At 40.4% G+C, this 16710-nt stretch overlaps 1 protein-coding gene across 1 annotated transcript in view; it reads left to right on the top strand.

Moving 5' to 3' along the window:
* Positions 1-16710, top strand: part of EFCAB3 (EF-hand calcium binding domain 3) — a 100403-nt gene that overhangs the window by 7800 nt on the left and 75893 nt on the right. The window contains exons 4-8 of the mRNA XM_017882931.1: positions 7964-8017; positions 9074-9178; positions 11990-12040; positions 13462-13566; positions 15727-15780. Of these exons, the coding sequence (XP_017738420.1) occupies positions 7964-8017; positions 9074-9178; positions 11990-12040; positions 13462-13566; positions 15727-15780 (369 nt within the window). The remainder of the gene's footprint in view (positions 1-7963; positions 8018-9073; positions 9179-11989; positions 12041-13461; positions 13567-15726; positions 15781-16710) is intronic.

The following is a 16710-nucleotide window of genomic DNA, read 5'->3' as shown; positions in this document are numbered from 1 at the left end:
CCCAGGCTGGAGTGCAGTGGCCGGATCTCAGCTCACTGCAAGCTCCGCCTCCCGGGTTCACGCCATTCTCCTGTCTCAGCCTCCCGAGTAGCTGGGACTACAGGCGCCCGCCTCGTCGCCCGGCTAGTTTTTTGTATTTTTTAGTAGAGACGGGGTTTCACCGTATTAGCCAGGATGGTCTCGATCTCCTGACCTCATGATCCACCCGTCTCGGCCTCCCAAAGTGCTGGGATTACAGGCTTGAGCCACCGCGCCCGGCCGAGGTTGAGTTCTTGATTTGATTCTCACCTTGGTGGCTGTTGGTGTGTAGGAGAGTTACTGATTTATGTGCATTAATTTTGTTTTTTTGTTTTTTTGGTTTTTTTTTTGAGATGGAGTCTTGCTCTGCCGCCCAGGCTGGAGTGCAGTGGCCGGATCTCAGCTCACTGCAAGCTCCACCTCCCGGGTTCACGCCATTCTCCTGTCTCAGCCTCCCGAGTAGCTGGGACTACAGGCGCCCGCCTCGTCGCCCAGCTAGTTTTTTGTATTTTTTAGTAGAGACGGGGTTTCACCATATTAGCCAGGATGGTCTCGATCTCCTGACCTCATGATCCGCCCGTCTCGGCCTCCCAAAGTGCTGGGATTACAGGCTTGAGCCACCGCGCCCGGCCTGTGCATTAATTTTGTATCCAGAAACTGCTGAATTATTTTATCAGTTCTAGAAGCTTTCTGGAGGAGTCTTCAGGGTTTTCTAGGTGGATAATTCACGTCATCAGCAAACAGCAACAATTTAACTTCCTCCTTATCGATTTGGATGCCCTTTATTTCTTTCTCTTGTCTGATTGCTCTGGCTAGGACTTCCAGTACTATGTTGAAGAGAAGTGGTGCAAGTGGGCATCCTTATCTTGTTTCAGTTATCAGAGGGAATGCTTTCAACTTTTCCCCATTTAGTATTATGTTGGCTGTGGGTTTGTCATAGATGGCATTTATTGCATTGAGGTATGTCCCTTGTATGCCAATTTTGCTAAGAGTTTTAACCATAAAGGGATGCTGGATTTTGTCAAATGCTTTTTCTGCATCTATTGAAATGAGGATGTGATTTTTGTTTTTAATTCCGTTTATGTGGTGTACCACATTTACTGACTTGCATATTTTAAACCATCACTGCATCCCTGATATGAAATTCACCTGATCATGGTGGATTATCTTTTTGATATGTTGTTGGATTCGGTTAGCTAGTATAGTATTTTATTAAAGATTTTTGCATCTATGTTCATCAAGGATACTGCTCTGTAGTTTTCTTTTTTGGTTATGTCTTTTCCTGGTTTTTGTATTAGGGTGATACTGGCTTCATAGAATGATTTAGGGAGGAATCCCTCTTTCTCTATATTTTGGAATGGTGTCAATAGGATTCATACTAATTCTTCTTTGAATTTCTGATAGAATTCAACTGTGAATCCATCTGGTCCTGGACTCTGATTTTGTTGGCAATTTTTTATTATCATTTCAATCTTGCTGCTTGTTATTGGTCTGTTTAGAGTTTCTGTTTCTGGCCGGGCGCGGTGGCTCAAGCCTGTAATCCCAGCACTTTGGGAGGCTGAGATGGGCGGATCACGAGGTCAGGAGATCGAGACCATCCTGGCTAACACGGTGAAGCCCCGTCTCTACTAAAAAATACAAAAAAACTAGCCAGGCACGTTGGCGGGCACCTGTAGTCCCAGCTACTTGGGAGGCTGAGGCAGGAGAATGGCGGGAACCCGGGAGGTGGAGCTTGCAGTGAGCTGAGATCCGGCCACTGCACTCCAGCCTGGGTGACAGAGCGAGATTCCATCTCAAATAAATAAATAAATAAATAAATAAATAAATAAATAAAGTTTCTGTTTCTTTCTGGCTTAATTTAAGAGAGTTGTGTATTTCCAGAAATTTATCCATATCCTCTAGGTTTTCTAGTTTATTCATATAAAGGTGTTCATAATAGTCTTGAATGATCTTTTGTATTTCTGTAGTATCAGTTGTAATATCTCCTATTTTGCTTCTAATGGAGCTTATTTGGATCTTCTCTCTTCTTTTCTTGGTTAATCGTGCTAATGGTCTATCGATTTTATTTATCTTTTCAAAGAACCAACTTTTTGTTTCATAATTATTTTGTATTTTTTTGTTTTGATTTCATTTAGTTCTGCTCTGATCTTGGTTATTTCTTTTCTTCTGCTGGGTTTGGGTTTGGTTTGTTCTTGTTTCTCTAGTTCCTTGAAGTGTGTCCTTAGATTGTCTATTTGTGCTCCTTCAGACTTTTTGATGTAGGCATTTAAGGCTATGAACTTTCCTGTTAGCACTGCCTTTTCTGTATCCCATCACTATTATTTAATTCAAAGAATTTTTTAATTTCCATCTTGATTTCATTGTTAGCCCAATAATCATTCAGGAACAAGTTATTTAATTTCAATGTATTTGCATCAAACCCCTTTGAGAGTTTATTTCCAATTTTATTCCACTGTGGTGTGAGAGAGTACTTGGCTATTATTTCAATTTTCTTAAATTTGTTGAGACTTGTTTTATGGCCTATCATATGGTCAACTTGGAGAATGTTCCATATGCTGATGAATAGAATATATATTCTGCAGTTGTTGGGTAGAAAGTTCTGTAAATATCTGTTAAGTCCATTTGTTCTAGGATATAGTTTAAACCCATTGTTTCTTTGTTGACTTTCTGTCTTGATGACCTGTCTAGTGCTGTCAGTGGAGTATTGAAGTCCCCCATTATTACTTTATTGCTGTCTGTCTCATTTCTTAGGTCTATTAGTAATTGTTTTATAAATTTGGGAACTCCAGTGTTAGGTGCATATATATTTAGGATTGTAATATTTTCCTGGACAAGTCCTTTTATCACTATATAATGCCCTTCTTTGTCTTTTTTAACTGCTGTTGCTTTAAAGTTTGTTTAGTCTGATACAAGCATAGCTACTCCTGCTCTGTTTTGGTGTCCATTTGCATGGAATATCTTTTTCCACCCCTTACCTTAAGTTTATGTGAGTCCTTATGTGTTAAGTGAGTCTCCTGAAGGCAGCAGATACTTAGTTGATGAATTCTTATCCATTCTGCCATTCTGTATCTTTTAAGTGGAGCATTTAGGTCATTTACACTCAACATTAGTATTGAGATGTGAGGTACTATTATGTTCATCATGCTGTTTGTTGCCTGAATACCGTGTGGTTTTGTTTGTTTGTTTGTTTTTATTGTGTCATTGTTTTATAGGTCCTGTGAGATTTATGCTTTAAGGAGGGTCTATTTTGATGTATATTTTGGTGTATTTTGAGGATTTGTTTCAAGATTTAGAGCTCCTTTTAACAGTTCTTGTAGTGCTGGCTTGGTAGTAGTGAATTCTCAAAGCATTTGTTTGTCTGAAAAAGACTGCATCTTTACGTTATTTATGGAGCTTAGTTTCACTGGATACAAAATTCTTAGCTAATAGTTGTTTACTTTAAGGAGGCTAAAGATAGGCCCCCAATTCCTTCTAGCTCGTAGGTTTCTGCCGAGAAATCTGCTGTTAATCTGATAGGTTTTCCTTTATAGATCACCTGGTGCTTTTGCCTCATGGCTCTTAAGATTCTTTCCTTCATCCTAACTTTGGATAACCTGATGACTATGTGCCTAGGTGATGACCTTTTTGCAATAAATTTCCCAGGTGTTCTTTGAGCTTCTTGTATTTGAATGTCTGGATCTCTACCAAGTTCAGGGAAGTTTTCCTCAATTATTCCCTCAAATATGTTTTCCACAGTTTTAGATCTCAGTGGCAACAGGGCTGAGATCTTGCCCCAGGCTATAAGCCTCCCCACTGAGAAAGCAAGCAGGGGTCTCAGACCTCACCCTTCCCCACCTGCCCACACCATCAGCTGTGGTTTCTGCACTCCTGTCTGTACTTCCCATTTGCTCCCCTCTGGATTCTGCTCAGGAAAATTCATGCTCAGTTGAAATTACTACAAAGTTCAACTAGGAGCTTCCTTCACCCTGTGGCCCCTCCCCAGTTCCACTGGCTGCCTTCCCCAAGAACGCCTATGAAATAAGGCCAGGAATGGCTTCCTTGGGCTCAAGCTGGGGACCAGAGTGCCTACAGGGCTCCTCCTGCAGCTTCTTCTATTTTTATATTTTGTTTGGCTCCCTAAATCCGTTTCAGCTCTAGGTAAGGTTAAATCTTTCTCCTGTGATCTGGATTTTCAGGTTCCCCAGAGGGGACGTGTGTTCAGAGGCAGACTTCCCCCTCTCACACTTTAGGAACTCACAGTTTCTCAGCTTAGACCAATCCAAAAAAAAAAAAAAAAAAAAAAAAAAAACAGCATAACTGTGATAGTATTGGGGCTGAGTTGAAAAGACTCTGAAGAGAAGGAGGGAAGGAGTCTATTCTTTCTTCAACTGAGCTTGATAACTAACATTAGTAAGGATGCAGACCACCAAGAATCTTGATTGGCATGAAGGGCTGGCTTCAAGTTTATAACAGCATGGAACACCATAGACTAGAAAGTTTATCTTTTACTAAGGCAGGACTTCATTATTCAAGGATCAAGGTCCTCATTTTTGAATACATTTTTTTCTTTTATTGATTCATTCCACAAATATTTATTGAATGCCAGTCTAATGTGTCAGCATTGTAATGATACTGCTGTATTTACTTGGCAAATGTTTATACTATATCTGGGTAATGTATTTACTAGAAACTAAGAATCATTAGGGGTACAAGGGCAGCAGAGATATGGTGTCTCACCTCAGAGGAGCTTATAGTCTTGGGAAAATACAAGAGAACTAGGAAACACAGGGTATCAGGATCTTCTAGGCTAAATGATAAATATGCACTGAAGTTGGATGAGGAAACAACAAGCAAACTGAGTGTTGTCTGTTATTGCATGTACTCTCTAACCTAGGGGTTCTCAAACTTTTTGGTCTCAAAAACTCTTTATGTGGCTGGGCACAGTGACTCATGTCTGTAATCCTCCCACTTTGGGAGGCCGAGGTGGGAGGATTTATTGAGCCTGGGAGTTTCAGACCAGCCTGGGCAACATAGAGAGACACCATTGTTAAAACTCAATCAATCAATCAATCAATCAATAATTTTTTAAGACTTCATGCTGTTCATGTGGGTATGTATTAATATTTATATTAGAAACAAAAACACATTTAATAATTATTATATAATAATTCATTTTAAAATAACAACATGGTTTCAGGGATCTGGCAGGGCCTTTGTCTCCTTGCACCCACAAACTGTGCTTAGCTCCACTCTTCACTGCTCCATGCCCTTCACTCAGGGAGGCCCAGGTGACTCTGCCACAGTTCCTGTCTTCTGCGACCTTCAGGAATTGGAAGATGCCATAGGCAGGATGCCAGGACACTCAGAAGTAGGAGATGGGCTAATGGGGACTGAGGACCATTAACCTAAAATAATCAAAAAGTCAGAATCAATTCCTCCTCCAAGATGGATGACTAGATGCAGCCTTAATTTTTTGGAATAGTTTCAGTAGGAATTATACCAGCTCTTCTTTGTACATCTGGTAGAATTCAGCTGTGAATTCTTCTGGTCCTGGGCTTTTTTGGTTGGTAGGCTATTTACTGATTCAGTTTCAGAGCTCGATATTTGTCTGTTCAGGGAATCAGTTTCTTCCTGGTTCAGTTTTGGGAAGTGTATGTGTCCAGGAATTTATCCATCTCTTTTTAGGTTTTCTAGTTTATTTGCACAGACATGTTTGTAGTTTCCAATGCTTATTTTTATTTCTGTGGGGTCAGTGGTAACACCCCCTTTGTCATTTCTTATTGTGTTTATTTGGATCCTCTTTCTCTTCTTTATTAGTCTAGCTAGTGGCCTTTTTAATTTTTTCAAAAAACCAACTCCTGGCTTCGTTGATCTTTTGAATGGTTTTCAGAGTCTCAATTTCCTTCAGTACAGCTCTGATTTTGGTTATTTCTTGTCTTCTGCTAGGTTTGGGGTTGATTTACTACTCTTGCTTCTCTAATTCTTTCAGTTGTGATGTTAGGTTGTTAATTTAAGATCATCCTAACTTTTTGATGTGGGTGTTTAGTGCTATGAATTTCCCTCTTAACACTGCCTTAGCTGTATTCTAGAGATTCTGGTATGTTGTATCTTTGTTCTCATTAGTTTCAAAGAACTTATTGATTTCTGCCTTAATTTCATTATTTATGTGAAAGTCATTCAGGAGCATTGTTTAATTTCCGTGCAATTGCATGGTTTGAATGATCTTCTTATTTTTGACCTCCTTTTTATTGCACTGTGGTCTGAAAGTGTGTTTGATATTTTGGTTCTTTTTTATTTCCTGAAAATTGTTTTATGTCCAATTATGTGGTCAATTTTAGAGTATGTGCCATGTGGCAATGAGAAGAATGTATATTCTGTTGTTTTGGGGTAGAGAGTTCTGTAGAGGTCTGTCAGATCAATTTGATCCAATGTTGAGTTCAGGTCCTGAATATCTTTGGTAATTTTCTGCCTCAGTGATCAAATACTGTCAGTGGAGTGTTGAAGTCTCCCACTGTTACTGTATGGGAATCTAAGTCTCTTCGTAGGTCTCTAAGAATTTGCTTTATGAATCTGAACAGTCCTGTGTTGGGTACATATATATTTAGAATAGTTATGTCTTCTTGTTGAATTGAACCCTTTACCATTATGTAATGTCATTCTTTGTCTTTTTTAATCTTTGTTGATTTAAAATCTTTTGTCTGAAATTAGGATTGCAACCCCTGCTTTTTCCTGATTTCCATTTGCTTGGTAGATTTTTCTCCATCCCTTTATTTTGAGCCTATGGGTGTCATCACATGTGAGATGGGTCTCTTGAATACAGCATACCATTGGATCTTGCTTTTTTTATCCATCTTGCCACTCTGTGCCTTTTAAGTGGGTCATTTACCCCATTTACATTCAAGATTATTACTGATATGTGTGGATTTGATACTGTCATTGTGTTGTTAGCTGGTTGTTATGCTGGTTTGTTTAAAAAACTACATTTATTAATATCACCATCATTCTTATTAAAATAATATTTAAGTATTGGGAAACTATCAAGTCATAGTACAGATAATAAGGTTTCCAAAATTCAAATTGCCCTTAAAAAGCTTGAACTCAACCATTAAAACATCTGTTGTTAGGTTTTTTCTTAAAATGACAGAATTACTTTGTTCATTTTCAAGAAGGTGTCTGGCAGATATCCAACTCTGAAAAACTGTAGTTTATCCATTAGTCATTTTCTCCAGTGAAAATGGTATCCCATGACAAAGCAACTAGTTTTCTTGCAACTCAAACAATCATACAAGTTCTTTTCCTCAAGAAATCATCATAGTTCAGATTGCAGCCAAAGTGTTTCATGCACTGAAGGGTTAATATCTAATAAAAATTAATAACTTTTGCTGCTTTGCTGAGGACATCTTACCATAAGTATGTACAGTGAAGGACGCAGTGACTGCTAGTACACTTAGTTGTCACTGCCTTCATTCATGCAAATATGCAGCAGTTTTGTCCAACATTGCTTTTGCACCATCAGTACAAATGTCAACACAGTGAAAATGGCAAAGGGTATTGGGTGAATATAGAGGTCCATGGCCCACACGTTGAGAACACTTGCTGTAACACATCTCAGCCTTGCACTTAATGCAAGAGAACTAGATCTGAAAGGGGGAGGACTGACCTGTAGGATGGCGCTAACTTCAAACAAACAAAACTTCACTCACCATAATGCTCTGAATATTTTTAACAGCTAACAGTTTGTAAAATAAAAGCAAGCATTCAATTAAGTTGAATGAATATATACTTAAAACTTGAATCTTTTGTCTTCTACTATGTGCTCCTTTGGATTGAAAAAATAATAAAATTCTAGAATAATGCATTAAAATTACTGTAATTCTCTTCACTAAATTTCAATTTAAGAATTTTATATAATTTTTTAAGTCTCAGTAGCTTCAACTCTGAATCTAAATTCTGAGTTTTCTTACAGAAAATGAAAAGGTTGACCTGGATGTCTTGATGGATGCAGCAAAAGCTTTTACAGGTGAGTGGGAATTTATATAAGACATAACAAAATTGAGATCTTAATGCTTTGTAGATAACTACCTTTTAAAGCAGTATTTTACCCCCTCCAGAAATCATTGATAAATTCATTCTGCTCTTTCACCATTTATTGATATTTTGTCTTGTTGACAACATTTTGGAATATTAAAGATTTAGGAAAAGTGTGGGTACTCTCGAAAAGAGGTATTAACTTGTCTAATGTGTAGGCTAATAATGTGTTCATTTCACTAGTGTTTAAAGAACCAAAATATTGATGAACACAGTGAATCTCAGTGTGAAGTTTTCACAGAAGGAAATGTGATCACTCTGAACAATTAGTCCCATAATTCAGGCCATGAAGCAGAAACAGAAGTATTACTTGCAGGTAGAATTACATAGATTCTGTATACCATCTGTCTTAGTCCATTCTTGCAGCTATAACAAAATATCACAAACTGGGTGATTCAAAAACAATAGAAATTTCTTTCTCAAAGTTCTAGGGGCTGAAAAGTCCAAGATCAAGGCACATTTGATGTCTGGTAAGGGTTGCTCTATGCTTCAAGATGGTGCCTTAAACATTGTGCCCTCACATGGGGAAGGGCAGACAGGCAAAAGAAAAGGGGGCTGATTGTTGTATGAGACCTCTGGTATATGGGCCTTAGTCCAACTCACAAGCGAGGAATCCCTATAACCTAACCGCCCCTAAAGGCCTTACCTGTTAATATTGTTGCATTGGGGGTTAAGTTTCAACATGAATTTTGGAAGGGACACAAACATTCAAGCCATAGCGCATCATAAGTCACTGAGCAGTTATGCCACCCCCCTGTTACTCCATGCTATCCCAGCTCATACCCAGAACAGAAGTGTCATCTGTTTATTTGGATTAAAGAATGCTTTCAGGTACTGAACCTCAAAATAACTCTAAGTGAAGTCAACTCATGTATTTATACCTCATTGTGCAGTTAGAAATAGTGCTATACTGGATTATATTTTTTATAACTTGGAATAATTAAATCTCTTAATATTGTCTTCTGAAACAATTCCCATCTACTCAAAGGAGAAAAGGTTGAAGCTGATAACCTTAAAAATGTGCTGAGAAACATGGGGATAGAGCTAACAGAAAAAGAACACTCGATGCTGTTAAAAACTCTGCCAGTCTGTGGTGAGTATTTAGCATACCATCATGGCATGGAGCTGTGGTATCGTAGGCTCCTGGACAAGAACTGTGAGAAACCCCCTGTGTTAGTCAGGGTTCTCTAGAGGGACAGAACTCCTGGGGGAGAGAGAGAGACAGAGAGAGAGAGACAGAGAGAGAGAGAGAGAGGAATTTATTAAGGAGTATTAACTCACACCATCACAAGGACCCACAATAGGCCGTCTGCAAGCTGAGGAGCAAGGAAAGCCAGTCCAAGTCCCCAAACTGAAGAACTTGAAGTCCAGTGTACAAGGGCAGGAAGCATCCAGCATGGGAGAAAGATGTAGGCTGGGAGGGTAGGCCAGTCTTGTCTTTTTACGTTTTTCTGCCTGTTTTATATTCTAGCCACGCTGGCAGCTGATTCGCTTGTGCCCACCCAGATTAAGGGTGGGTCTGCCTTTCCCAGCCCACTGACTCAAATGTTAATCTGCTTTGTCAATACCTTCACAGACACACCCAGGATCAATACTTTGCATCCTTCAATCCAATCAAGTTGACACTCAGTATTAACCATTACACCCCCTAAGAAATGAAATTCTGGCATAAGAAACCCAGTTCTTGGCCAGGCGTGTTGGCTCACACCCATAATCCCAACACTTGGGGAGGCCGAGGTGAGCAGATCAGCTGAGGTCAGAAATTTGAGACCAGCCTGGCCAACATGGTGAAACCCTGTCTCTACTAAAAATACAAAAAAATAAACTGGGCATGGGGACAGTTGCCTGTAGTCCCCTACTTGGGAGGCTGAGGCATGAGAATCACTTAAACTCGGGAGGCAGAGGTTGCAATGAGCCAAGTTACTGGGCAATACAGTAAGATACCGTCTCAAAAAAAAAAAAAAAAGAAAGAAAGAAACTCTATTCTTGTCACTTGTGTTTTAATTTGGAAATGAGAAAGTTCTCTCTTTTGCATTCAGCCAGTAGACTTCTGCTAAATATTTTAATAGCTACACAGCTAAATTCTTCTGTAGCCCCCTGATGCATCCAACACTCTCAGTCCCTCCCCTGTTAGCCCTCCTACCTCCCTACAATCCATCAGTTAAAACATAAAAACACCTGAGAGCAGGGGCCTGAGAGCAGGGGCCTCCAGGACTGTGTGCTTGTACTGTCAGTATCCAACCTGGTCAGCAGCACAAACAGCCCCTCAAAAGTTCCACCTCCAGGGCACTTGCACAGAACTACCCATAAAGACCCCAGAGGTCAGCCTGTGCTTCAGAACTGTGCATCCTGCCCAGTCCTAGAGACCCCGTGTAGATATCCTTCCATCGCTCTTTTCCCCAATTTTCCCCAGGCAAGAGTAAGGCTAAACACTGCCAAGGGGGATAGTGCCCTTGAGGCAGAAGTAGCACCCTGGGCAGCAAATGCTCAGTACCCATTTGAATTCATCCCTCATAGTCTTTTTTTTTTTTTTTTCCTGATGGAATCTCAGTCTGTCGCCCAGGCTGGATATATAACTTGGAATAATTAAATCTCCAGCCCAGGCTGGAGTGTAGTGGCACAATCTCGGCTCACTGCAACCTCCATCTCCTGGGTTCAAGCAATTCTCCTGCCTCAGCCTCCCGAGTAATGGATTACAGGCACCCGCCACCATGCATGGCTAATTTTTGTATTTTTAGTAAAGATGGGGTTTCACCATGTTGGCCAGGCTGGTCTTGAACTCCCAACCTCAAGTGACCCGCCAGCCTTGGCCTCCCAAAGTGCTGGGATTACAGGCGTGAACCACCACGCCTGGCCCACCCCATATATTCTTAAAGCTGTGGTTACTCATTTTGTCTAGCATTTCCTTCAGATTGTTCTCTCAAAGGGTCAGTTATGAGAATTGCAGCCTTCTTAGGAGTTTGGTTCTGAGAGAGCAGGAAGGAGAATGCAGATGGACTGTATTGGAGACTACTACAGACACATGCCAGGCATTGAGGGGTTTTTCAATACTACATATTCTCTTGCCATAGGATGGAGCCTGAGGTGGGGTGGTGCATAAGCCCTCTGTTCTCTATTCTAATTGAATTTCATCTCTGTTTATGGAAAGAGTTTGTTTAGAAAACAAAAACAGTTTTTAATTTTTTATTAAATATTGTTTTATTACTGTTCAAGTTGATAACTATTTTCATATCATCCCTTTAGGATCCTCCATTAGGGATAAAGATAGGAACACTTCATGGGCCTAGAGCATAGTCAGGGAAAGAAGAGAAAGGCAAGGTGCAAGAAAAGAAGAACAAGAAGAAAGAAAGAAAAAAAAAAAAAACAGCAGCACCACCAGCTGGCCGCAGTGGCTCACGCCTGTAATCCCAACACTTTGGGAGGCCAAGGCAGGTGGATCGCTTGAGGCCAGAAGTTCGAGAACAACCTGGCCAACATGGTGAAACCCTGTCTCTACTAAAAATACAAAAATTAGCCAGGCATGGTGGTGCACACCTGTAATCCCAGCTGCTCGGGAGGCTGAGGCAGGAGAATCACTTGAATCGGGAGATGGAGGTTACCGTGAGCCGAGCTAGCACCATCATACTCGAGCCTGGGTGACAGAGCAAGACTCTGTCTCAAAAAAAAAAAAAAGCAGAAGCAGCACGTGTGTGTGTGTGTGTGTGTGTGTGTGTGTGTGGGTGTGTGTAGGGCACATCAACTACTGGCATGTATTTCAACTAGGGGACAGAATGACCACAGTGAGAGCAGTTCTTATCTTTTGTTATTATTTGAGGGTGAAATAGAATAAATTTCTAGGTGAATCATGTCTTATAAAAATAGTTTCTTATCCTCTTTTTGACTTGAATTTTACCATATCTTATAGATGGAAAGGTGTACAAGAAAAAATTACTGGATAGTGTGAAGCCTCTCAAAGGTAAGAATATGAAAACAGCAGCTAAAATGTACTGGGCTTTACATTTGCTTTTTTGAATTTCTCACTGATTGGAATCTTGCTATTCCACTGTTTACTGATTCTGAATTTATGCCTCATAACCTACCATTCTTCCTTTAGTATAATTATATTTGAGCAAGTCACTGTTAGTAATATGTCACTGTAGCAAGTTTGAAATTCTGCTTTCAGCATGCATGATGGCTCACATCTGTAATCTAAGTACTTTAAGAGGCCAAGGCAGGAGGATCACTTGAACCCTGGAGTTCAAGAGCAGCCTGGGCAACTTAGGAAGACCCCATCTCTTCAAAAAATAAGGAAATTAGCTGGCCTGCTGGCATGCACTTGTGGCCCCAGCTACTTGGGAGGCTGAGGTGGGAGGAACACTTGAGCCTGGGAGGTCGAGGCTGCAGGGAGCCAGGATCATGCCACTGCACTCCAGCATGTGCGAAAGAAAAAAGTCCTATCTTAAAAAAAGAGAGAGAGAAAGAAACTCTGGGCCAGGCGCTGTGGCTCACGCCTATAATCCTAGCACTTTGGGAGGCCAAGGTGGGCAGATCATCTGAGGTAGGGAATTCAAGGCCAGCCTGACCAACCTGGAGAAACCCCATCTCTACTAAAAACACAAAAATTAGGTGGACGTGGTGGCTTATGCCTGTAATCCCAGCTACTCAGGAGGCTGAGGCAGGAGAATCGTTTGAACCTGGGAGGCAGAGGTTGTGATGAGCTGAGATTGCGCCATTGCACTCCAACCTGGGCAACAAGAGCGAAACTCCATCTAAAAAAAAAAAAAAAAAAAAAAGAGAGAGAGAGAAAAGAAAAGAAAAAGAAATTCTGCTTTCATTTAGGTTTGTTATCTTTATCACAATTCATCAAATTTGTCTAATTCTTTTTCATCCATGATTACTTCAACTGAAAATTATAGCTCAATGTTGAGGGAGCATTTTCTCTTCTCAACTCTGACACTGAGTGGCCAATATATTATTTCACTCTCCACTTAATATAAATGCATATTTAAAGCTAACATCTTCTGGGCCGGGCACGGTGGCTCACGCCTGTAATCCCAACACTTTGGGAGGCTGAAGTGGGCAGATCACTTGAGGTCAGGAGTTTGAGACCAACCTGGCCAACATGGTGAAACCCCATGTCTACTAAAAATACAGAAATTAGCTGAGCATGCTGGCACAAACCTGTAATCCCAGCTACTTGGGAGGCTGAGGCAGGAGAATCACTTGAACCTGGGAGGCAGAGGTTGCAGTGAGCTGAGATCACGCCATTCCAGCCTGGGCAACAAGAATGAAATTCCATCTCAATAATAATAATAATAATAATAATAATAATAATAAAGTTGGCATCTTCTACTTCAAATTACTTGTATTTCTTATTCCATCCTCTTAATTCCTAAGGAAAAAAAGTCAGTGTCAGTAATCTGGAAACTCTTCTAAATAATATGGAAATCGAAATTGGGAAAGAGGAATATGAGGACCTACTGAACCATCTGCCAGTTGATGGTAAGTGTTTCAGATACCACTGTACCTAGGAGAAACGTAGGGCTTCTATAGGAAGGCTTCTGAAAGTAAACCTATTTTTAACCTCTTTGAAAAGCTTATGAAATATTTCAAACATACCTAAAAACAGAGAACAATACAACAAACATCGTGTGCCCACTGACCAGAGTTAACAAATGTTACTATTTTGCGATACTTGCTTCATACATTCTCCTGCCTCCCTCCCTTTTCCTTCCCTCCCTCCCTTACTTCCTTCCCAAGTAAACCTTTTTATAATAAGACAGTTTTCTTAATAACTCAATAAGACCGTTTTAACTAGACAAACTGTCAGAGACAAAGCTAGAATAATTCATTAGGAAGAAATTGCTAAGGAATGAGCCCCTGGCTAAGATTTCCTTATTAGATGGCTCTTCCCCTTGAAAAACAAGCTTCCATCTGAGAGCCAGACAGCACATCTTTCAGTAGAGCCAGCATATGCCAACCCAAAATAAATAGTTTTTCTCCCCTAATTCAGGGTTTCTGTTCTCAACTAGCGATGGGCAGGTGTAATTAAAGTAGGCCACTGCTATCAGCAAACATCTTCCATGCTACCTTCACCTGTAGCTGGCCCTAACATAGAAAACAGTTTTGGCCTAATTTGTAGTTTTTTGTTTTGTTTTGTTGAGACTGAGTCTTGCTCTGTCACCCAGGCTGGAGTGCAGTGGCGCAGTCTCGGCTCACTGCAACCTCTACCTCCCAGGTTCAAGCGAGTCTCATGCCTCAGTCTCCCAAATAGCTGGGATTATGGGCATGCACTACCACACCCAGCTAATTTTTGTGGGTTCATTTTTTTTGTTTTTTGTTTGTTTGTTTGTTTGTTTGTTTTTTGAGATGGAGTCTCCCTCTGTCGCCTAGGCTGGAGTGCAGTGGTGCGATCTCAGCTGACTGCAACCTCCGCCTCCCAGATTCAAGCAATTCTCCTGCCTCGGCCTCCCGAGTAGCTGGGATTACAGGCACCCACCACCACGCACAGCTCATTTTTTGTATTTAAAAATACAAATAATTATTTGTATTGTTTATAATAATTACAATACAATATAATAATTATTGTATTGTTTCACCTTGTTGGCCAGGCTGGTCTCCAACTCCTGACCTCAAGTGATCCGTCCGCCTCGGCCTCCCAAAGTGCTGAGATTACAGGCATGAGCCACCGCACCCGACCTAATTTTTGTATGTTTAATAGAAGCAAGGTTTCACCATGTTGGCCAGGCTGGTCTCAAACTCCAGACCTCAAGTGTTCTGCATGTGTTGCCCTCCCAAAGTGCTGGGATTACAGGCATGAGCCACCCTACCCAGCCATAATTTGTCGTTTAAAACCTCACGCTCCCTGAGCTTAACAACATTGATAATTATCCATAATTTTTGTCTGGCCCTTCCTCCTATCATGAACAAGTCACCATAAATTACTTTTTAATTGTAACATGGTCCCCACATGTTTAGCTAGGGGTCCTCAAAAATGCTTCCTGCTGGAAAATATTGTTACTGATGAGGTATTTTTTAGAATTCTTTGTTTTTTTAATGAGTTTTTTTTTCTCATCCAACAGTGTGACTATTTCTATACCACTGAATTTTTTCATTTGTTTAGCTAGCATATACTATATGCAAAACAATGAACTAAATAGTGGACAATTTAAACCCAGTAGTATAATAAAATTAAGGCATAATTTCTGCACTCAAGTAGATTACAGTCTTGAAGGTTAGAGGTGGGAACATAAGCACAATTTGTAGATTAAGAAGATAGCGTTCCTTCAAGGTTTAAAGGTTCACTGTTTATGTACATAAGTGACTTCTAGGTTTCAAATTCAATCATGTCTATTAAAACACGCTCCCCTTATGAGTCTGAAGGAAGAGAAAGGCCTATAGAAGGGATTCCTATTAAGCTTGCTTCATCTCAATGTTGAGTCATTTGATACTTTATGGAAAGCGGTATTAATTAAGTAGATGTTTACTTTAAACTTACAGCTTGATCTTTTTCTGTCCTCTGTTTCTTCTTCACTTTGAGTTAAAAGTTACTAGAGCAAATTAGGAGAAATAGCTGAATTCCAATCCTTTATATTACAAATTAAATTTTCATGTCAGTTGTCTAAGATTTGGTCTCTATGTCTGACTTGTCTTTTCTTATAGAAAATGAAATGGTTGATGTGAATGTGGTGATGGATGAAGCAAAAGCTTTTACAGGTAAGTCAGAAGTCATGGTGAAAAGGGCATTCATTTTTAACTAAGACCTTAATACTCTATAGAGAAAAAATTTGAATGTTTTTAAACAGTAGATAGATTTTGGCTGGGCATGTGGGCTCACGGCTGTAACCCAGGCACTTTGAGAGGCTGAGGCAGGAGGATCACTTGAGGCCAGGAGTTCAAGACCAGCCTGGGCAACAAAGTAATACCATGTCTCTACAAAAAAAAAAAAAAAAAAAATTAGCTGGGCATGATGGCACGTGCCTGTATTCCCAGCTACTTGGGAGGCTGAGGCGGCTGAGCCCAGGGGTTTGAGGCTTCAGTGAGCTATGATTACCACTGCACTCCTGCCTGGGAGACAGAGCAAAAACCTGTCTCATAAAAAATATGTTTAAATAGTAGTTTTCTCTTCAGACTATTACTAACATGCTAAATTGACACCCTTACAAATTTAACGGTTAAATGTTTGTTTCATAATGTTACTCTTTGATTTGGGATTTTTCCTGTAGATACTTATGTTATGTAGAGGTTTTGTTTGTTTTGTTGTTGTTGTTGTTGTTTGTTTGTTTGTTTTCTGAAATGGCGTCTCACTCTTGTTGCCCAGGCTGGAGTGCAGTGGCATGATCTCAGCTCACTGCAACCTCCACCTCCCAGGTTCGAGTGAGTCTCCTGCCTCACCCTCCCGAGTAGCTGGAATTACAGGTGCCCACTATCACACCTGGCTAATTTTTGTATTTTTAGTAGAGACGAGGTTTCACCATGTTGGCCAGGCTGGTCTTGAACTCCTGACCTCAGGTGATCCACCCACTTCGGCCTCCCAGAGTGCTGGGATTACAGGCGTGAGCCACTGCACCTGGCCGGTAATTTCTTTCATAATTTGAAATCATTATTCTCTTCCTAAAATTTTTTTTTTTTTTTTTTTTTTTTTTT

The sequence above is a fragment of the Rhinopithecus bieti genome, unplaced genomic scaffold (genome assembly GCF_001698545.2).
Source record: "Rhinopithecus bieti isolate Rb0 unplaced genomic scaffold, ASM169854v2 scaffold_12928, whole genome shotgun sequence".
Lineage (NCBI taxonomy): Eukaryota > Metazoa > Chordata > Mammalia > Primates > Cercopithecidae > Rhinopithecus > Rhinopithecus bieti.
This window is presented reverse-complemented; position numbering and strand designations above follow the sequence as displayed.